Source organism: Moschus berezovskii, chromosome 20 (assembly GCF_049115385.1).
Source record: "Moschus berezovskii isolate FMDL1 chromosome 20, NW_MosBer_1.0, whole genome shotgun sequence".
NCBI classification, from domain to species: domain Eukaryota; kingdom Metazoa; phylum Chordata; class Mammalia; order Artiodactyla; family Moschidae; genus Moschus; species Moschus berezovskii.
Genome location: NC_142479.1, coordinates 54,899,308 through 54,920,566, shown reverse-complemented (window position 1 = coordinate 54,920,566; position 21,259 = coordinate 54,899,308). Strand labels below are relative to the sequence as shown.

Below are 21,259 nucleotides of genomic sequence, written 5' to 3'. Positions count from 1 at the left end.
TTGAAATAGCTCAACTGGTATTCCATCACCTCCACTATCTTTGTTCCTAGTGATGCTTTCTAAGGCCCACTTGACTTCAGTGTCAAGAGAATGCACTGGTCATAGCAAACACCCTCTTCCAACAACACAAGAGAAGACTCTACACATGGACATCACCAGATGGTCAACACCGAAATCAGATTGATTATATTCTTTGCAACCAAAGATGGAGAAGCTGTATACAGTTAGCGAAAACAAGACCAGGAGCTGACTGTGGCTCAGATCATGAACTCCTTATTGCGAAGTTCAGACTTAAATTGAAGAAAGTAGGGAAAACCACTAGACCATTCAGATATGACCTCAATCAAATCCCTTATGATTATGCAGTGGAAGTGAGAAATAGATTTAAGGGACTAGATCTGATTGATAGAGTGCCTGATGAACTCTGGACGGAGGTTCGTGACATTGTACAGGAGACAGGGACCAAGACCATCCCCATGGAAAAGAAATGCAAAAGAGCGAAATGGCTGTCTGAGGAGGCCTTACAAATAGCTGTAAAAAGAAGAGAGGCGAAAAGCAAAGGAGAAAAGGAAAGATATAAGCATCTGAATGCAGAGTTCCAAAGAATAGCAAGGAGAGATAAGAAAGCCTTCCTCAGTGATCAGTGCAAAGAAATAGAGGAAAACAACAGAATAGGAAAAACAAGAGACCTCTTCAAGAAAATTAGAGATTCCAAGGGAACTTTTCATGCAAAGATGGGCGCGATAAAGGACAGAAATGGTATGGACCTAACAGAAGCAGAAGATACTAAGAAGAGGTGGCAGGAATACACAGAAGAACTGTACAAAAAAGATCTTCACGACCAAGATAGTCACGATAACGTGATCACTGACCTAGAGCCAAACACTAGCTTTATCACCCACTAAATCCACCCCCCTCCATACATGGTCTATTTTTTAACTTTATTCTCTTCCATGGATATTCCTGTACCAACACAAAAGTGTTTTAAAACTTTATATTTCAATATCTAAAGTGCTGGACTTTCCCTTATCATAACTGAAACTTTAAAATATACAATGAAACACAATAAGGTTTACCTCCTCACTTGCCCTTCCAAGTGCCTACCTCTTTCTCAAGCGTTTCAAAAAAACGCCCAGTTCTCCCAATGAGAAATTTAAAAAATTGACAGCGCAGTGAATAACGAAAGTGGCCCCGCTCAGAAGTGACAAATCTGAAGAAAAGTCACTGAATTAGAAAATGGTGGCGTGTCCAGGGATTGTTTGTTTATTCGCTGAGTTTTATGGGACTCTTTCGCGACTCCCTCCCGACTCGGTCGGGCCACTTCCTCTCGCAACACCAGCCCCCAGGCCGACGCCTGCCGCCTTCCCCAGCTCAGCCTCTAGAGGTCGCAGCCAGGCGGAAGCTGGTGGACCGTGACTGACCCCCTGAGGCGCGGCAGTCATCGTGACGTCATTCCGGCGGAAGTCCTCCACCGGCGGACCGGGAAGTAGCTGAAGGCTGGGCGATGGCAGTCTTGGAAGCCCCGCTCGCAGACAGACCCGAGGCCGCGGTACCCCCGCGATAGGCCGGATCAGGGTGGCGGGCTCTGGGTCCCGAGGTGAAAAGCGTTGGGGGCTAAACGGCTACTTTCGAAGGGGACCTGGGAACCCCGACAGCCCCTATTGCAGACCCTCCCTGACTTTGGGCAGTAAACTGCCTTTGCCGGGTCAGTCAGCCCCGGAAGCAGGTCCGGCTGGTATCCTACCGTTCCTACAGGGAAAGGTGCGGGCGGGGATTTTTACCCCTTCACCACAACAGCAAGTCAGGTGGTAGCTCCGATCCCGGGGTTCAGGGGCGCCTATTCTTCCTAACGTCGTCTCCTTTCCACCGCCGCAGGGATGGAGGGGTCTAAGACATCCAGCAGCACCATGCAGGTGAGCTTCGTGTGTCAGCGCTGCAGCCAGCCTCTGAAACTGGACACGAGCTTCAAGATCCTGGACCGTGTCACCATCCAGGAGCTCACAGGTCAGCGAGGCCCTTGGAAAGAGGGTGATCAAGATCGTTCAAAGTGGGCAGCTTTGGAGATGAAGGTCTTAGGGACTGCACATAGCCTGCCACAAACAAGCCTTGTGAGCCTCGGAAGTTGCTTCTTCTCTATGATTCCTTGTTTTCTTATCGAGAACATAAAAGAGTTCTGACAGTATGTGCTTCTGAGAGCTTTCAATAGCAAGGAAAGGTCCTTAGTTCTCTACTGCTGTTTCAGAGTAAAGGATTATGTGTATATAAAAATAAACGGCAATTGTGGAGGACTTGCCATATACCAAGTGCATTAAATGCATTACTTTTAACCTCCATGGAGTAGTTCAGTTTTACTCCGCTGTGTGTAGTAGTTTATCATTTATCAAAAATTTATCATTTCATCCATGAGGAATTGAAGCTCAGGTCAAATGACTTACCCAGAAGCCAATAGCAGATAAGTAGAGGAAAGTAGAGGAACAGAGTCCCAAATTCCCAAGAAGTGAGATGAAGCTAGGAAGAAGGAAAAGACTGAATAAACAGTTAAAATAAACTCATGGACCTAGAATCACTCTGCTTGAATTTAAATTCTGGCTATCATTTACTAGCAGAATGACTTTTTGCAAGTTCCTTCACCCAATTTTTAGTTTCTAAGCCCAAATTTTTTTTATTTCATTGATCTGTAAAATGTAAAACAACCTCAAGGTAGTTGTAAAGATCAAATATGACAGAGACCATGAATACTTAAGAATATGCTAGGGAAAAGTACTCAGCAAATATTGACAATTATTATCAATATCTGATTTCTCTTTTCTGAGGGGAATTAACTGTTTAATATGGGAAATTTTTAATATGGAAAATTTCAAACATACAGTCAAGAGAATAGCATAGTGAACTCCCTTGTGTCCATCATTCAGCTTAGCTACATTCAACCATTCTTGTTTCCTCTATACCTACATTCACCTCCCATATCCACTCAGGTATTTCGCTCTTTACCTCATTTTTTTAAAGGTAAATTTTCATACATTGACAATTTTTAATTGTCAATATATATATATATATATATTTTTGCCTGCACCCCATGGCATGTGGGATCTTAGTTCCCCAGCCAGGGATGGAATCTCTGCCCCCTGCAGTGGAAACTCAGAGTCTTAACTACTGGATCCCCAGGGAGGTCCTTAATTGTCAAGATTTATATATTACATATCTTAACTTTTTGGGGGGGCCATGATGCACAGCTTGTGGGATGTGGGATCCTGGTTCCGCAACCAGGGATTGAACCTGGGACCTTGGCAGTGAGAGTGTGGAGTCCTAACCACTGGACTGCCAGTGAATTACCCTTGCTGCTAAGTCGCTTCAGTCATGTCCGACTCTGTGCGACCCCACAGACAATAGCCCACCAGGCTCCGCCATCCCTGGGATTCTCCAGGCAAGAACACTGGAATGGATTGCCATTTCCTTCTCCAGTGTGTGAAAGTGAAAAGTGAAAGTGAAGTCGCTCAATCGTGTCCGACTCTTGGCGACCCCATGGACTGCAGCCTACCAGGCTCCTCCAGCCATGGGATTTTCCAGGCAAGAGTACTGGAGTGGGGTGCCATTGCCTTCTCCGAATTACCCTTAGCTGTATGTTTTTAACAAGTGTATACACTCATGTAACTTAGATCTCCATTGCTATGTAAAGAGCTTTCATCTTCCTGGATCTTAGCTCCAGAAAAGGAAGTTTCATCTTCCTTTCATGTTCCTTCCCACTTATTCTGGGGGAAAGAGGATGTTAACTTTTGTTATGAAAAACATCCAAGTTTATAATGAACCTCTATATACTCATCACCAAGCTTCAACGATTATCCACGCACATTAACCATGTTTCACCTACAGCCCCAAATGATTTTGAAGCAAATCCCAAACATATAAACACTATTAATATTTTATTAAGTATTTTTGAGAGGTAAGATGTCTCCTTAAAGACCTAATCATACCATTATACTGGAAAAACTAATAATTCGTTAATCTGATTTAATGGGTGTAAGAAGAAGAAAACAGATCTTTTTTTTTTTGTAAATTCTACTCCGAGAAAAAGGTGGAGGATATTTTGATTCTTATCCTTTCATACATGCTCCTGCTCTGAGAAGACTTTCTGAAAGATTCAATGTTTCCCTTGCTTTTAGCTCCATTACTTGCCACAGCCCAGCTGAAACCAGGAGAGACCCAGGAGGAAGAGGCTAACTCAGGAGAGGTATGAAAATACTGGAATGCACAGTGGGTTTCCACAGGGTCCTTGGTGCTCCTGGAGCCCCCAGATATGTGGAATCTCTGGTTAACAAGAGACATTCTGCATAAGCAGGCCGCTGTAGGTCACTGAAGACACAGAAGTACACCGGCAGTCACAGGGCTGCTGAATGAAGCATCCATTCAAAAATGTGAAGAAAGACTCTGCTTTATTTGGAGTGGAATTATAAGCTATTTTAGGCGGGAGGTGGGATGATGACCTGTGAGTCCAGGTCTTACCTGGTTCATACCTGTTGTCGTAGCTCATTATTAATATCTACTCCTCTCTAGTCTTAAAAGTATCTAGGTTTGGAGATAGAATTGTGTGATTACACTAGGTAGAAAGGGTTGTCAGTGTTTGAGAACATGTCATTTTTTTTAAACTGTATTGAGTGATGATTTTCATTGTCAGAGATAAGACTTTGGTCACTTACAAATTGTATCAAACTATGGAAAACAAAGAATCTACTTTGTTTTATGCCATGGCAGTCTTCATTGCAGTCTGCTCTGGCTTTTCCCTTGTGCCATGATTTAGGGCAGGAATCTCCAACCTCCAAGATCTAATGCCTGGTCATCTGAGGTGGAACTGATGTAAAAACAGTAAAAATAAAGTACGCAATAAACATAATGCACTTGAACTACCCCTCCCCTCTGCCCTGGTCTGTGGAAAAATTGTCTTTCACGAAACTGTTCCCTGGTGCCAAAAAGGTTGGGGACCCCTGAAGGGCATTCTCTCCCCTACCCTCACTGGTAAGTGTTGAGAAAATGCAAATATAACAGAGTTTAACATAGTTATGAAACGTTGTTTCCCACAAAAAAATCAAATGGGACTTGGGGTTTATTTGTACCAGGGGTCCTTTCTTAGTGCATGTATCCAAGGATTGGCTAGAAAACACCCATTCCTTACGTCTCTTGTTTCTCAAGTCTTGTGTTTATCAATTGTGGGTGAAGCCAAATAGTTCTGAGGCCATTGGGAAAAAATAGCCTCCACCTCAAAAACTGCTAGAATTCTGATGACTTCTTATTTCCTTCCCAGGAGCCATTTACTGAAACTCGCCAGGATGGTGTCTCTCGCAGATTCATCCCCCCAGCCAGGTGCCTACTACTCCTCAGCCCCCTGTTCCTTGCCAAAGGCCAGTAGAATTTTAATTGAACCCAGAATTGTGATGGAGATGAATCACCACCTAGTCTTTCACTCTTCTAGAAAAGACACTGTCCCTTACACCTGGCCCATCACCTTCCAGTATTGTTTTTTTCCTGTAGCCATTCACACAGTGGGAAGGAACAGTAGCTCTCATGATGAAGAATTAAGAAAAGTTGAGAGTGTGATTAACTAATGGAAGAGATGAGCTCTTGAAAAGTTTTAGGATAACAAATGTTAGATGTTCAGGTTCTTAGTTACTGATGCATGTAAGAAATGGTCTCTCCTGATTCTCCTTCCTTTTCTACTATAGACACACACATAGCCATTTTTGAAGCCCCTCTCCCTCCTTAGTCCATCCAGGCCAACCTTCGTGCTGAGTGCCCCTGTGGAAGACCAACATGGCCTTCCCTTGGGAGAGAGGTATCCTTGGGAGGTCAGTTGGGCTAGGAGTGGGTATGCGCCTTGAGGCCCCTCAGCTGGTGCTTGAGAGTCTCTGCCACCAGCACTGCATATAGGTGGAGGAGGCCTCTCTGCTCCCTCATGTGGCCCGTGGGCGGGGGGCTGTCTGCAGGATGATGTCCACAGAAAGTGCCAACAGCTTCACTCTGATTGGGGAGGCATCCGATGGTGGCACCATGGAGAACCTCAGCCGAAGACTAAAGGCAAGTTTGCCTCATGCCAGTGTCTTGCAATGGGCTGGCTGGTAGCGGGGATCTCTGGGCAGGTGACATGAGACAGGCCCTACCCTGACTCTCCTCTCCTTCCAGGTCACTGGGGACCTTTTTGACATCATGTCAGGCCAGACAGATGTGGATCATCCCCTGTGTGAGGAATGCACAGACACTCTCTTAGACCAGCTGGACACTCAACTCAACGTCACTGAAAATGAATGTCAGAACTACAAGTGAGTGCCTCCAGGGCCTGGGCCCAGGAACAGGGCTCTGAGTCTTGGGGTGCTCACTGCTCTGGGGCTGTGCAGCCCTCACCCAAGAGCTGTGCTTCATGCAGGAAAATGGAATAATAGGTTCCCTCCCATAAGCATTCCTACCTATGTTATTGGCAGACGCTGTTTGGAGATCTTAGAGCAAATGAATGAAGATGACAGTGAACAGCTTGGGTTAGAGCTAAAGGAGTTGGCATTAGAAGAGGAAAGGCTGATCCAAGAGCTGGAAGACGTGGAAAAGAACCGGAAGATAGTGGCAGAAAATCTCGAGAAGGTCCAGGCTGAGGCTGAGAGGTTGGATCAGGAGGAAGCTCAGTAAGTGATTGCCCTGTTCTTCCATCTTCCTGCCTCAAGGCTCTGGGAGAGGAAATAGCTCACAGCCGAATGTGTCTGATTAGTTTGTAAACAACAGTCGGCATTCGGCAGCATGTCTGCTCTAGACCCTGCATTTCCAGGCCCTGTTTCTCGATGTTGGTTGGGAGGCTTATGTAGGAAGAGTCAGCGTGAGTAAGTGACAAAAGCATTGGTTTTGTCCAGTGCTTTTGGAGAGCTGAGAACCAGGCCTCTAGTGATAGCTGTGTCCTGTAGGGAACATTTGAATGAGTCAGCCACTGAATCCCGCATCCTCCTCTGGAAGGGTAAGTGTGTTGGCCTACATTTATTCTCTGCCAGCTCAAAAATTTCACTGGTGCTCTTTTTTAAAAATATTGATTTATTTGGCTGTGCTAGGTCTCAGTTGCGACTCGTGGGATCCTTGATCTTTGTTGCGGTATGTGGGATCTAGTTCCCTGACCAGGGATTGAACCTGGGCCTTCTGCTGTGGGAGCTTGGAGTCTTAGCCATTGGACCTCCAGGGAAGTCCTTCATTTGTATTCTTGACCTGAGAGAACCCTCTGTCTAGTGGAGGAGACTGAAGGTGGGGGAGTGGAGGACTGAGAAAAAGTTAAATTTTTCATGGGGTAATGTAACTAAAGTTCCATTAGAAATGATGTAGACTAACCATTTGAAGGACAATAGGCATGTAGAAGTGAAGTGACAGACAATCAGACCATTTCAGGGAAGAAACCACCATTAACTAACTCACCTTGTTTCTGGAAAAGACCAGAAGTCTAAGAAGTGTCTGGTCCTGGTTTGGGAGCATCCTGTCTTCCTCCTCTTTTTTGCATATGAGCAGCTGGAATTGGGGACATTTCTCTCCCTCCCAGACAGAATATCTAGGGCAACTATGCTCCTTTGAGTGAGATCTATGCCAAATGTACAAGGTGCTGCAGCTCGAAGTAACCATAATCAATAGAAGAAGTCTTTGAGAGGAGTGGTGGGAGGGAAATTTTAGCCCCCAAACTAACAGCCTTTGATGACCACCTTGTCTGTTCACAGGTATCAAAGGGAATACAGTGAATTTAAAAGACAACAGCTAGAACTGGATGATGAGCTGAAGAGTGTAGAAAACCAGATGCGTTATGCCCAGATGCAGCTGGACAAGCTGAAGAAAACCAACGTCTTTAATGCAACCTTCCACATTTGGTAAGAAGGGCTGGAGGGTGAGGAGCAGGTACCTGGGAAGCACTGAATATCTGAGTGTTAGCTATTGACCACTAAGCCAGGGTGCCCACCTCCCATGAAATAGGAGTCCATATCATTTTCACCCCATCGAGGCTTCTTCCATTTCTCGAGTTGGGATAGCCACAGTCAGGGGATTGAGATTCTAGAGCTTGGTGACTTCCATTCTTCCAAGGAGAGCAAAAGATCGGAGCCTCTGCCTGGTGCCGATTTCTCATCCCCCTCTCCCGGGGTCATTTGTTTACTCATTTATTTGACATTTTATCCATTTCAGCTGGTATCTGTTGAGCATCTGCTCACTGCTGAGCATTGGGTGGGCAGCAGCAAGCAATATTCATTCTGCCTCCTGGTTGCTACAGTCTTGTGGGGGAGGGGGAGATGGCTGGGTAACAGGCACTTGCACCTCAGCGTGGTCCTGGTGAACCCAGGGTGCTGTGGGAGCACATAAGGGCACTTCACCCGATTTGAGGAGGCTGCATGAACGTTTCCCCCAGAAGAAGTGGATGTTTAAGCTGAGACGTAGAGTCTTAAGTCTGCAGAGGAGGAGGGTTGTTCCCGGCAGAGAGAACATCCTGTGCAAAGAGGCAGAGGAAAGTGGAAGTGGTAATCTCCCACTGAACTTTCTGGACTGAAAGGAGCTGATTGTGACTGGAGATGGAGTATAAAGCAGAGGACAGGGTATGAAACTGGAGCACTACCAATTCCTTAAGGATCTTATAAGCCTCGTTAAGGGATTTGGACTTCATCCAAAAGGCAGTGGGAGCCACTGGAGCGCTTTGCGCAGGAAAGTGACATGAGTACAGTTGTATTTGTAAATGATGGTTTTACCTGCAATGTGAGAAATGACTTGGGGGAAGAGGGCAAGGTTGTTGGTTAAGAAATTTGTCAGGAGGATTCTAAACACGAAAAGAGAGCCATGGCATTGAGTCTGAAGAGAAGTGGACAGATTCAAGAGGTTTAGATGGTAGAACCAGCAGAGCTTGGTGGTTTTGGGGAAAGGGAGCTGAGAGAGAGCATTCAGGGATGACGCCCAGGTTGCTACTTTGATGTCTGAGCAGCAGGGAGAAAGATGATGACTCACGCTTTAGGCATGTATTTAAAGTACCAGGTAGAGCTTGGATATATGAATCTGAAGATAAAGAGAGAGATTTATGCCAGGTTTTAGGTGAGAACAGGAAATATCAGAATTTGCCAAGTTTTAAGTTCTCTCTGTATTTTTCCCTGCCCTTCTTCTGTAGGCATAGTGGACAGTTTGGTACAATCAATAACTTCAGACTGGGTCGGCTGCCCAGTGTTCCTGTGGAATGGAATGAGATTAATGCTGCTTGGGGCCAGACAGTGTTGCTACTCCACGCCCTGGCCAATAAGATGGGTCTGAAATTTCAGAGGTAAAAAAGGTGGTCCTTTCTTGAATGTGGTGTGTCTTTGATATAATCTGTATATCCCACCTGTTACTTCTGTTGACTACGGCAAGAGCCCTTTCTCCCAGCAAGCAGGGAGTATTCTGTTTATGGAGACTGTGTGCTTCTGGTTTTCTCCTCACCACAGGCCTTTTCCACTGATTGAGCAGTCCATGAACTCCATGACCATAGCAGTGGTCCCCAACTTCCTGTCTCCAGAACCTAAAAAATTTCCAGATTTCTGTTTCTAAACCTAAACCAGAACATACATTCATCCATAAAAGGCCCCCAGATAATTATATAATAAATGTAGCTTTTTTTTTCTTTTCTTTTTTAAAATACTTATTTGTGTTTATTTATTTATTTGACTGCACCTGGTCTTAATTGCAACCTGTGGGATTTAGTTCCTTAACCAGGAATCCAACCCGGTCCCCCTGCATTGGGAGCATGGAGTCTTAGCCACGGGACCACCAGGGAAGTCCCAAACAAAACATTTTAAACATGGAGCCACCATGGGGAGGTTAGAGAGGAGTGAAAATAATAAAAGAGGTCCTTGGGTAGCTTGGGCTTCCCTGGTGGCTCAGACAGTAAAGAATCTGCCTGCAATTCAGGAGACCCAAGTTCAGTCCCTGGGTCGGGAAGATCCCCTGGAGAAGGAAGTGGCAGCCCATTCCAATATTCTTGCCTGGAGAATTCCATGGACAGAGGAGCCTGGTGGGTCCCAGTCCATGGAGTTGCAAAGAGCTGGACACAACTGAGTGACAAACACTTTCACTTTCTTTGGGTAGCTGAAGACCAAAAATCACTGGGTTATAACACCCTAAGTAATCACTTTAGGTAGTTCTGTATTCATCTCTGTCTGCATCTCCATTTTAGGTATCGACTTGTTCCCTATGGAAACCATTCATATCTGGAGTCTCTGACAGACAAATCTAAGGTACTCTAGGAACTTCCATTTTTCACTTACAGTACAGAATTTTTGTACCTCCTAACAAAAGTTTACTTTTGATAATAGCATAATTTCGTTTATTAGACTGAGGTATCTTATGATGAGCCAGTGTCTTGTTCAGTGGCTTGTCTAGTTCGGGATTAGCTCTTTGGGACCTGTTGAGAAAATTATACTTTTACAGTTTGTTGAGAAGGGATATGGGTGGATCCAAGGAGAACGTATGTGCCAGGATGAGAAAGGCATCACTGTGCAGTAGATATTTAATACATTTCAGTGATGGTGAAACAGTTCTGAGTGCATGGTATTTGCCCAAGGTTACTGTTTCCAGTGGAATCCAGACAGAACCTGTCAGAGAGATGGATTGGATTGGGAGCAGCCTGTTGTACCCTGTTTTTGGGCCACATGTACAGCCAGTTCTCTCTTCTCGGGCAGGAGCTGCCGTTGTACTGTTCAGGGGGGCTGCGGTTTTTCTGGGACAACAAGTTTGACCATGCAATGGTGGCTTTCCTGGACTGTGTGCAGCAGTTCAAAGAAGAAGTTGAGAAAGGCGAGACACGTTTTTGCCTTCCTTACAGGTCAGTATTCCCCAGTGCTGAATGAACCTAAAGTAGGACCAAAGTGAGCAGAACGGAAGGGACAGTAAGAATGGAAGCAAAACTAGTACACATGGTGGGAAAGCTGAAAACGGAGTAAAATCCCATGACACTGATGGGCAGAATGGATCCAACACTGTAAGCAAGACAAGGGTGACCACCTGATCCCTGGAGAAAATGCTGACTTTGATGGTGTGGGGGATTTTCTTGGTGCAAAGCTCAAGCCTGCTCTCCAGCTTCAGGGAGGTTTTCCCTTATGCCCTTGGAAAGATACAGGAATGCTTCCTTTGATCAAATTTTGTAGGAGCCCAGAGATAGATGGGCGCCTTACTTAAGAGAGTAAGGCTGAGCTGCTTCCATCACCCCAAAACAAAGCATTTCTTTTCTTCTGCCTCCCTTCCCTCCCCATGAGTGAGGGGTGCCTAGGAAAACAGTGAAGAGTACTGTCACCCTCACTTACCCTCTGCTCCAGGCTTCTCATCTGTTTGGGTGTGTGTCCTGTCCCTGTACTCTGCAATGACAATGAGGCTCTTGTGACAGCCTTCTTGATTTTGGGCTTTCAAGCAAATCCAAAATACACTACCGTTCCTCGCCAAGAGTTCTTTAATAGATAAAATGACGTGAATGGTCCCATGATCAAGTCCCTGCCTATTTGCCTGAACTGACTTTAACGCGGATCTCAGTTACTAATGAGTTCTGCTGTGTTCACCTGCAGGATGGATGTGGAGAAAGGCAAAATTGAAGACACAGGAGGCAGTGGTGGCTCCTATTCCATCAAAACTCAGTTTAACTCGGAGGAACAGTGGACAAAAGCTCTCAAGTTCATGCTGACGAATCTTAAGTGGGGTCTTGCTTGGGTATCCTCACAGTTTTATAACAAATGACTTTCTTTTTTCCTTAGGAGTTCATTTGCCTTAAAGGCTTTCAATTTTGTTGTTTGCAGAAAAAGAAAGTGTTAAATTCGGGTACTATTAAACAGCATATGTTTACAATACCAAAAGAGAAAACAAATCCACAAAAGCCACTTTATTTTAAAATATCATATAACAGATAGTTTCCAGAACTACAACATGCCATGTATAGCATCTGGTCTTTGTCACAGTTTTGACTCTTAACCCCATGCCTTCCTTTCCCTTTGTCCCCTCAAAACAAATAATTTAAGTTTGCTTTTTTTTTTTAAACTGAGTTGAATTGAGATTGATGTGTTTTCACTGGAGTTTGTCTCTCTCAACTTCCTGCACTTAGAACATGAACTAGAAACTTTTGTCTCCACTGAGAGGACAAGAAGTTTGAGATGCACAGTTGGATAACATGAGAAAATGACACAAGCTTTGGTCACCATGTGATGTGATCAGAAGCTTGAAATTTAACACTTCTTACTTGGTTCTAGTACTGAATGCCTGCTCTGCTCTGTGTTAAGAGATATGAAATGGTGTTTGATACTGTTTGAGACCTTGGTGGAGAGATTTAATTATTTGTAATAAAAGATCAACTGCAGTCTGATAACTGCCCAGAGGTGCACTGTTGGGTTTTTCTTTAACTAAAATAGAGTACTTTGTATTCTGGGAGAATTGAGTTCAAGTGCAGGTATGTGGAAAGTCTGTTGAAATATGTGTAGAGGTGGGTGTTAGTTTTTTAGAAAGACTCTAATGGAAAAATAGCTGTAGAGAAAGCCCTATTTGTTTACTCTCTGTAACAGAACAGAGATGTTAAACTAATTTTAAGGGGAAATAAAGTTAACATCCTTGATGTTCAGTCAGGGTCACCCATATGGTCTCAGTATTTGAGCCCCTCGTTAATACTAATTTCCATGTCGAGGTTCTATCTTAATAAAATGAATAGTTAAAGAAAAGCCATAAATATCTTGTTAAACAAAAATAAACTAATTTCACTGATCCTGTATCTTATCCCAGCTCTTTGACATTTTCAGCATGATATGACAAAAGGGACATGGTTATTCATCTTAACTCTTTCTCTGATGCAGAAAAATAAGCGTGAAGTTGGATTACAAAGACAACTCAGAAGATGCTTGGAACTTTTGTACCCTGAGTATGAAAGTAAACAAAGGGAGGGATGGGTGCACTGACAGAAGGCTGTTTATATTTGGCAGATTCTGCCCGCCTCATGTGTTGGAGGAAGCAGCAGCCCTTGGAGGTCGGGTCACCAGGTGGGGAGGAACAGGCTGCTGTTGACCTGGAGTGCTGGCTCCCACGCTGTGAGTTAGGATTGCATAAGAGAACTCAGCAATGCTCTCCAAGGCAATGCCAGTGATGCTCTGCAAATGCCCCGTGACCTTCAGAAATAGAGACAGATTTCTTATTACTACATAAACACATGTTAGTGCACAGACAGACACATTGCTGGGGCTTTTCTCTCAAACCAAATGTAAATTTTTTCACTTCTCCGAACTTACACAGAGAATCCAGATCCCAGTGTTTGCCAGTGGCCACATTACGCTAGGATACCTTTGCCCTGATAGTGTTAGCATGGAAAGTTTCTGCTAGACATTTCCCTCTGCTGAGATAAGTTTTGTGAAATATGAGAGGGATATTTGAGGCAACATTTTCTGTTTGGGAGGATACACTTAATGGACTTTAACATGGTAGTGGATTATCATCATGGGAAACGAACAAGCTGAAATTGAGCCTCCATTTCCAATTTCACAAGGGGGAAGTGGAGAACGTTTTTCAGTCCTATCCTAGTTTTCTCTCCCAACTCCTGCTTATTCATCCTAATCCTAGGTCTTGGCAGTTACCTTTTATAGCTTGTCTGTTTTCCCTTAACTAATGGGAGAATGCTTTCTATTAAATGAATTCTGACCATGCTGGTCCTGCTCAGTGGTGCATACCTGGCTCCAGCATTCATGGTTTTGGATGAAAGCACTTGCTGCAATGATTCCTACTGCCAACAGCATGAAGTCTTCCTTCACTGAAACAAACTTTTCCCTGAGTGATTAAAACCACATTAATTTTGGAGCTAGAATGACACGATCTTCAAATCCTAGGGCTACAGGACTTCAACTTTGAGTTGTTTCTGTTGATCATGGGAAATTTTATACATGGAAAGAAATGGTCAAGTAATAGCTAATTGATTCCCTCTTCCAACTTCCCCCAACTCAACTGAGATAACATGAGCCTTCTGGCTGAATAGTTTATGGACCTTTTGTTGTTCCATCTGTCTCCCTACCAAATGTAACTGTGAGGCTTTTCACCAGCCTGATTACAGTAATCAAACACTTTGTCCAAGTTGCAACCCTGTGACTGGCTTTTTTTCCTAGATGACTGTAAAAGCAGTTCAGTAATCTGAAATTATAAGCAGCTATAAAAGAATTAGGAATGAAAGTATGTTAATTACTTGAAATCATTTAAAAGCCTCTAGGGTTTTGCTGATTGGACTCAGTCATCCATCCAAACAACATGTTGGATGTAGATTAGAACAAGGTAACCTGTGCAGGTTATCTGTGGCCTAGGTGCCTTGCTAGGTAAATTCCATTTCCCAAGTTCTTGTGATATGTTGCTGACTCCCTGTTTCTGGAAGGAGCCTACAGTAAAGGAGTTGCCTTACCCTTGCAGCTGACTGGGTGTGGAGTTCTCAATTGAAGCCCTCAGCAGGCTTTCATATACAGGTTCATGCAGAAGATAGACTAGGTCAAGTAGAATCAGGCAGGTTGCATGCAGCTGTGTGGCTGGGACCAAACAGCCATTGTATCCTAGATGGAGTATGCGATGGTAAAGAGCATTATGTGTGTCTGATCGTAATCACAGTTGTCATGAGAAACAAAGCTGCTGAGCTGCTAGTGTGCTTCCTGGTTGCTAAGTTCTACTGTAAGAAACCTAGCTGGAGGTCGATTTTAAAGGACAAAGGGAGAAGGAGAGAAACCTTCATCTACAAGATATATATATAATTGGAACCTATTTCCTTGTTCCCCTCTTATCTTATGCCTCTATAAAATCAACTCTTTGATCTTACAATAAGAGAGTGCCCAATGAATCCAAATAGAATCCAGGTGTGGAGACTGGTGTTTCTTTCCCTGACAAGTACTAGAGGAAACTGCTGTTCCTCACTGGCAGGTTCTGCCCACTGCCCTCAAACCCTTAAGCACATTCTTTTTTATCTTTTTTTTTTTTTTTTGGCCACTCCTGAGGCGTGCAGGATCTTACTTCCCTGACCAGGGATCTAACCCATGCCCCCTGCAGTGGAAGCACGAGTCTTAAGCACTGGATCACCAGGGATGTCCCCCTAGGAACTTCTATGGAAGTTCTGCCTTCTTATGGAAGACTCCAACTCGCATGCCCAACACAATTAAGTACCTAAAACCTCCAGGAGCATCTCCACATATGCCAGGGGAGTAGGCAGATTGATTTGGAAGTTCAAGGACTTCAAAACATCAAGCTCTGATTCCAGCAGTTCTTCTTTAGTGTGAAGATACCCTAGAGTCCGGAGGAAATTCAGGACTGTAATGTTGCTGATTATCTGAGCAAACAAAATCAAAAATGGTGAAAGGGAGAGCGGGTTGTCAGAATAGAGGTCATACGTCTTGGCATCGTAAACAAAGCCCTTCACAATCCAGTCCTTGCCTTTATCTCAGCTTCTTCTTGGTAATTCCCCCGTATACTCTACAGTTACACAGAATTACTTGCATTCCCAAGCCCACAGGCTCTCCAGGTGTCCACATGTTTCTCATGTCTGCATCTCCCTCTGCCCCCCCGACACACACCTCCCTTACTGCTCTCCTTACCTATTCCCCCTCTCCCCTTGCTGCTGCTGCTGCTGCTAAGTCACTTCAGTCGTGTCTGACTCTGTGTGACCCCATAGATGGAAGCCCACCAGGCTCCCCCGTCCCTGGGATTCTCCCGGCAAGAACACGAGTGGGTTGCCATTTCCTTCTCCAATGTGTGAAAGTGAAAAGTGAAAGTGAAGTCGCTCAGTCGTGTCCGACCCTTAGCGACCCCACAGACTGCAGCCAACCAGGCTCCTCCATCCATGGGATTTTCTAGGCAAGAGTACTGGAGTGGCTTGCCATTGCCTTAGGATTCACCTATCCCTCTGCCCTCCCCTTCAAGAAGTCACTTTATTGGTTAAAGTGATATACCAAAAATCCTACAGCTAACATCATTTGTAATGGTGAGAAATTGAATGCTTTCTCCCTAAGACTGTGAAAAAACAAAGATTTCTGCCCTCACCATTTGTATTCAACTTAAACTAGAGCATACAAGCAGTGAAACACTCCTGGAAAACAATTAAAAGAATAATGCATTACTGTAAGTTAATAGCAGGAAATAATTATTAAATTTTTTAAATTAATCTCAGAGAGAGGCAGAACTGAGAAACACCTCTAGATGTGAGTGGAGATAGTACTTAACAACAGGTGAAATATAATGAATAAATGTTCTGTTGTTTAAAAAAAGAGTAATTTTCTTTAAATACACTTCCTTGTCTCTCCAAGGCTGATTAGGTACATTCACAGCCCTCTGTATTCACACTAATCAGAACACTTTCCCACATTTGTTTGTGTGTCTTCTCCCGTTAGATAATAAATTCCTTGAGAGCATAGACAATATTTTTACTCTTGTAGCTATGGCACCATAGAAGACAATAAATATTTGTTGAATAAATGATACTTTATTATACAAGCATCACAGTGATGTGGAAACATTTTGTCCTTTATAAATGCAATAGTTGTTTTGCCTTTAGTACTATTAGGTAGGTTAGCAATTCAGGCACCTTATGTAAACTGTCCTTGAGTCCAAGGGAAGGAAAGGTGACCTGTATGAATGATGGCATCTGTCCAGCAATTATACTTTGGGAACAGAACTTCAGGTTAATAACTGCACTGTTTGACTCTGTGTATGTGTGTGTGTGTGTGTGTAGGAGGTCTGTGTGACTGTGTGTATGTGTGTGTGTATGTAGGAAGCCTGTGACTGTGTGTGTGTAGGAGGTCTGTGTGTGTGTGTGTGTAGGAAGTCTGTGTGACTGTGTGTGTGTGTGTAGGAGGTCTGTGTGACTGTGTGTATGTGTGGGAAGTCTGAGTGACTGTGTGTGTGTGTGTAGGTCTGCTTAGGAAGCATCATTACACTCTGGAATTTCCGCATGAGTGGTATCACCTAGATCTAGGAGTGGGTTTCTCAAAGCCACCTTTGGATGAGCTGGTTTCTCTCTAACACTTAGGTGCCCATGAGCCACCCTAGCTCCTTACTTTGTAGTGGAAGGAAAGTTTGCTTGCCAGCTGAACACATGACACAAGACGCAGGATAAACTTGTTGAAAAGCTGCTCTTTCAGAGCCTTCCAATTCTGAGGCTCTGTCTTCCGTCTCAGCTGAATTGTAGCTTGCCTGCAGATGTTCTCTGCCTGCTTGACCATAAACCTGTAAAGGGAAAGAGGAGAGGAATCAATCCACACTCACTGAGACTAAATGGAGTTTGTGCTTCAAACTATGCTACATCTTATCCTCTCTAATATCCAATTGCTGGCTAAAAAAATTTACACTTGTGGACTTCCCTGGTGGCACAGTGGATAAGAATCCGCCTGCCAAAGCAGGGAATGTAGGTTCGATCCCTGATCCATGAAGATTCCACATGCCATGAAGCAACTTAGCCCGTGAGCTGCAACTACTAAAGCCCATGGGCCTAGAGTCTGTGCTCCGCAATAAGAGAAGTCACTTCAATGAGAAGTCCTTGCACCACAATGAAGAGTAGCCCCAGCTTCCCACAACTACAGAAAGTCTGCACAAAGCAACAAAGTTCCAGAGTAGCCAAAAATAAATAAAATGTTTTTAAAAATACAGAACTTTAAAAACAATTACATTTGCAAGTAAAAGAGGGTACAAACCTGGCCTCACAGTAAGAAGCAACTAGTATTTTTTTTTTTTTTTTTTTAAGATATGGGTACATTAGCCATCCTGAGATTTACCTCTCACAAAAGCCTTATGCTCAGGACTTTACCTTTCTAGGATTTCTACAGCCTGGTAGCTCACGGATTTCTCCAGACACCATTGTTCAGACAGGAGAAAAACAAACTCTGCCAAAACAGGAAAGAAGAGCCTGATTCACAAGGTGCAACCAAAACGACTCTGGGAACTCTTGGCATTGTATAAAGGCCATGATGGGGCTCAGGGAAGAGGGTCAGGAGGTGTGAAAGATGAGACTAAAACAATCCAAGCGGAGCCTGGTTCGCCTTGCTGCCAATAGGCAGATGAGAAGCATGAAACAGAGGCTGACTGAGTGCAAAAACAAAGGCTTACTAAGCCCCCTCAGGGCCCTTTGAGCCTTCCTGTGGGTCTCAGCTGATAAAAGTCTTGGCCAGCTACACACAAACAAACCAGCTGGCCTAGTTGGCCTTTACGCCATGCTGGGAACCTCCGGCTTCAAGGGAGATTCTTGGATGGATAAAAACCCTAACTCCTATATTCTCTTTTCAGTGGAATGTTGACAGGAACAAAAGGGTCCCTCCTGGAGCTTCGATATTCTTTATAACACTGTTTGTTTAGTAACCACCCTCTGGAGAACTCCCATTGCTTTACAAACACAATTTACCTTACAGCTGGACACCACCTCTCCACCACCAGTTTGCTGGGTAAATCTTTGGTGGCTGAGCCTCCTCCAGGAGCAAGTTTTTACTGTGAAGTGGCTTGTTTGAAAGAATCATCCCCTAAATCAGGGAACAAGGTCCAGCTTGGGTGGGGGCAAGTCACTGGGAAGGTGGGAAGGGTAAGATACCTTGGCAAGATTTTAGGCTGCCTGTGTTTCTCTTCGAAAGAACAGCCCCAGATAGAATTCTATTTAGTTAGCAATATCATTAGAGGGTGGAAACAAGGATAAATGTTAGCTTTCAAAGGTCCTGCAGAACTAGGAACTGTGAGCATTAATCAACAAAGAATTACAAATAGTCAAATTTCTATATATCTTCAGAGAAAATCTAACTTAAAGGAAAAAATTATAAAATTTGCACAAAACAGTTTAACAATCTACTTGACACAGGTTACACATAGATATATGTACACAAACCTCATCATGACAGAGGCTAAAGCTCTGCTAAGTGTCCAATGAAGAAGATAATTAGTTTAAGCAATTAAGCAAAGTAACCTAGAACTCATAATTGTGTCATTAGCCAGTCTTTTTATTTGCTGGAGCCTAGATTTCTTTATTTTTGTGGGGAGGGGTGTGTTTATAGTTATTTTTTATTTGAATTATTAACTATTAATATCCAGGCAATTGTTTCTATTAATATTTTCCATTTTAACTTGCCAAGAAAACAGTGTGGGTTAGGTGGAATGGATGAGGGTTACACCTCTCTCCTGCTGCTGGCTCCATCTCCTGTATTTATTATACAAACATACTCAAATCTATTACCTAAAAGACCCTCCCCTTCCATTCTCTTAAACTACGGCTCTATCTCTGTAGCCTCTATCACTGTGAAAACTCTGGAAAGCCTAGCTTATACTTGCTGCTACCACTTAATCACTCAGTCCCTCATATTCTGCAATTTGGCTTCTACTTTTTACAATTTGCTGAAATGACTATCTCAGGGGTCAGAAAATATGTCCAAATTGTTAAATATCACAGTCCTTTTGCAATCCTCATCCTTGTTGTTCACATCTCTGAAGCACCTGAAACTGCTGACCATCATCCTTCATGAAACTTTCCTCTTGCTTCCAAGGGTCTCTTGGTTCTGCTTCTATCTCCCCAACCATTCCATTTATTTCCTTCATGACTCTTCTTCCCTCTCCACTTTCCTGAACACAAAATGTCTCCCAAGAAACTGTACTAGATTCCACTTCTAAGAGCTCATCCTCTGCCAGTTTCAGCAGTATCACTATGGAGACAACTCCCAAACCCTTATCTTTACTTGACCTCTCTTCCAACTTAAATTTTTAAACAACCTGCCAGAAACCTTCCTCCAGATGTTTCACAAGCATCTGAAACTCAGTAGATCTCAAACCAAAACTATTTTATTTCCCAAACAAGTCATGTTTCCTTTTTTTTTTTTTTTTTCTGTATGTGTGTCTCTTAATGGCACCACTGTATATCTAGGCTCAACTCTTCGACATAGTCATCTTCCCCTTTTTCACTTCTTAAATTCATCCATTGCAGAACCCTAGATTTTTACCTCTGAAATGTTTTTAATCTATCCTGTCTTGTCATTTCTTCTGTCTTATTACCTAAAAAATAACGACTGACAAAGACTCCACTGGACAACCTACCCTCTCTCTCTACTCCAATCCATCCTTTACATCACAGCCAAAATAATTTTTTCTAAGGCAAAGGTTGCAGTTATAGAACTCTCATATGGAAAAAAAAACCAACAACCTTTAATGCCTTCTTGTTTTCCTATTATGTCACATATAAACTCCTCGCTTTGGCATTCAAAATTCCCCGTGGAATGTCTCTAAACCACCGTTCTGGTCTGAATTTCAACTACTCTTCCACATGCTCTGGCCAACCTGGATGACACATTCACTCAAAGTGTCCTTATTCCATTGTTTGACTCGTGTTATTCCATTTTAGTAGAAACATGGTCCTGGGAGTTCCCATGGTCTAGTGGTTAGGATTTGGCACTTCCACTATTGAGGTCTGGGGTCAAGCCCTGGTTGGTGAACTCCCTAAGTTGCCCAGCACAGCCGGAAAAAAGATACATCATCTTCACCAACCAAAATGTCATCCTTCAGGGTCTACCTTAAATACCACGATGCTTGGAGGACTCCTTAATTCATCCTACTCCCACCTCACTCCATCTTTCCTCTCGATCTCCATAAAAGCTTGTTTTATGTGGTATGTCACTTATCTAACCATACGTGTACCTAGTCATTTGCAGATTTGTCCTAATAGTCTCCAATGATTACATACATGATTTAAAAGTTGGGACTAGACCTCTTTCTCATCTTCCTATCCTAGGAGGCAAGGAGAGTAAGTAGTCTATACATGTTGAAATCAAGGGTGCGGGGGCTGGTGAGTCTGGCTCATCACTGTACCCCCAACGCCTGGCTAACGTAGGTACTAACGACACTTGAAGGAATAACGCATAATGAATCTCAAGATCGGTGCCTCAAAGACAAGTGCCCAGATCTCCCATAAGACCAGACCCCCGATCTGCATCCCCACCCACGATCCGGGTCTTCCTGAAGCTGCCCATCCGGCCCGCAGCCTCCTGCACGGCTTGCTCATTCTGCTGGGCCAAGTGGAGCAGAGTGTCTTCGATGGTCTCTGTGGCAACAGCTCCAAACCGAAAGTCACTGAGAGAGGACAATCTTGGCCTCTCAGGTCGGTCCATCTTCAGAACCCTGTTTGGGCACCCGGACGGCTCATAAACCGACCCCTTTAACTTCTTTTCAGAGTTTTCTGCCACACCCTGGATTCTTCGTCGCCTTCCGTGCGCTAGTCCTCGCCTCAAGTCTGAGGAAAACCCAATTCCTA

At 43.8% G+C, this 21,259-nt stretch overlaps 2 protein-coding genes across 2 annotated transcripts; one reads left to right on the top strand and one right to left on the bottom strand.

Annotated features, from left to right (window-relative positions):
* Positions 1–1,464: 1,464 nt before the first annotated feature.
* BECN1 (beclin 1) lies at positions 1,465–12,355 on the top strand. The gene is made up of 12 exons (XM_055407932.2): positions 1,465–1,597; positions 1,876–2,004; positions 4,161–4,228; positions 5,297–5,355; positions 5,976–6,066; positions 6,172–6,308; positions 6,468–6,662; positions 7,725–7,871; positions 9,146–9,295; positions 10,184–10,244; positions 10,689–10,831; positions 11,565–12,355. The coding sequence occupies exons 2-12, from the start codon at positions 1,878–1,880 to the stop codon at positions 11,731–11,733; spliced, it is 1,347 nt and encodes a 448-aa protein (XP_055263907.1). The 5' UTR covers positions 1,465–1,597; positions 1,876–1,877; the 3' UTR covers positions 11,734–12,355.
* Positions 12,356–12,971: 616 nt separating this feature from the next.
* Positions 12,972–21,216, bottom strand: CNTD1 (cyclin N-terminal domain containing 1). Its single transcript, XM_055407933.1, has 7 exons — positions 20,948–21,216; positions 17,792–17,867; positions 17,046–17,214; positions 15,160–15,322; positions 14,414–14,558; positions 13,698–13,794; positions 12,972–13,142 (listed from the first exon to the last, which is right to left on the bottom strand). Exons 1-7 carry the CDS (start codon positions 21,114–21,116, stop codon positions 12,972–12,974), a joined length of 990 nt encoding a protein of 329 aa, XP_055263908.1. The 5' UTR covers positions 21,117–21,216.
* Between the last annotated feature and the right edge of the window lie 43 nt (positions 21,217–21,259).

Coding starts and splice junctions, on each gene's coding strand:
- CNTD1 (XM_055407933.1), bottom strand. CDS start 21,116: ATGGACCGACCTGAGAGGCCAAGATTGTCCTCTCTCAGTGACTTTCGG. Junction 15,323..17,045: donor AACTTTCCTTCCACTACAAA/GTAAGGAGCTAG, acceptor TTGTTTGCTCAG/ATAATCAGCAACATTACAGT. Junction 13,795..14,413: donor ACACCCAGTCAGCTGCAAGG/GTAAGGCAACTC, acceptor TTAATCACTCAG/GGAAAAGTTTGTTTCAGTGA.
- BECN1 (XM_055407932.2), top strand. CDS start 1,878: ATGGAGGGGTCTAAGACATCCAGCAGCACCATGCAGGTGAGCTTCGTG. Junction 2,005..4,160: donor CACCATCCAGGAGCTCACAG/GTCAGCGAGGCC, acceptor CCTTGCTTTTAG/CTCCATTACTTGCCACAGCC. Junction 10,245..10,688: donor CTCTGACAGACAAATCTAAG/GTACTCTAGGAA, acceptor CTTCTCGGGCAG/GAGCTGCCGTTGTACTGTTC.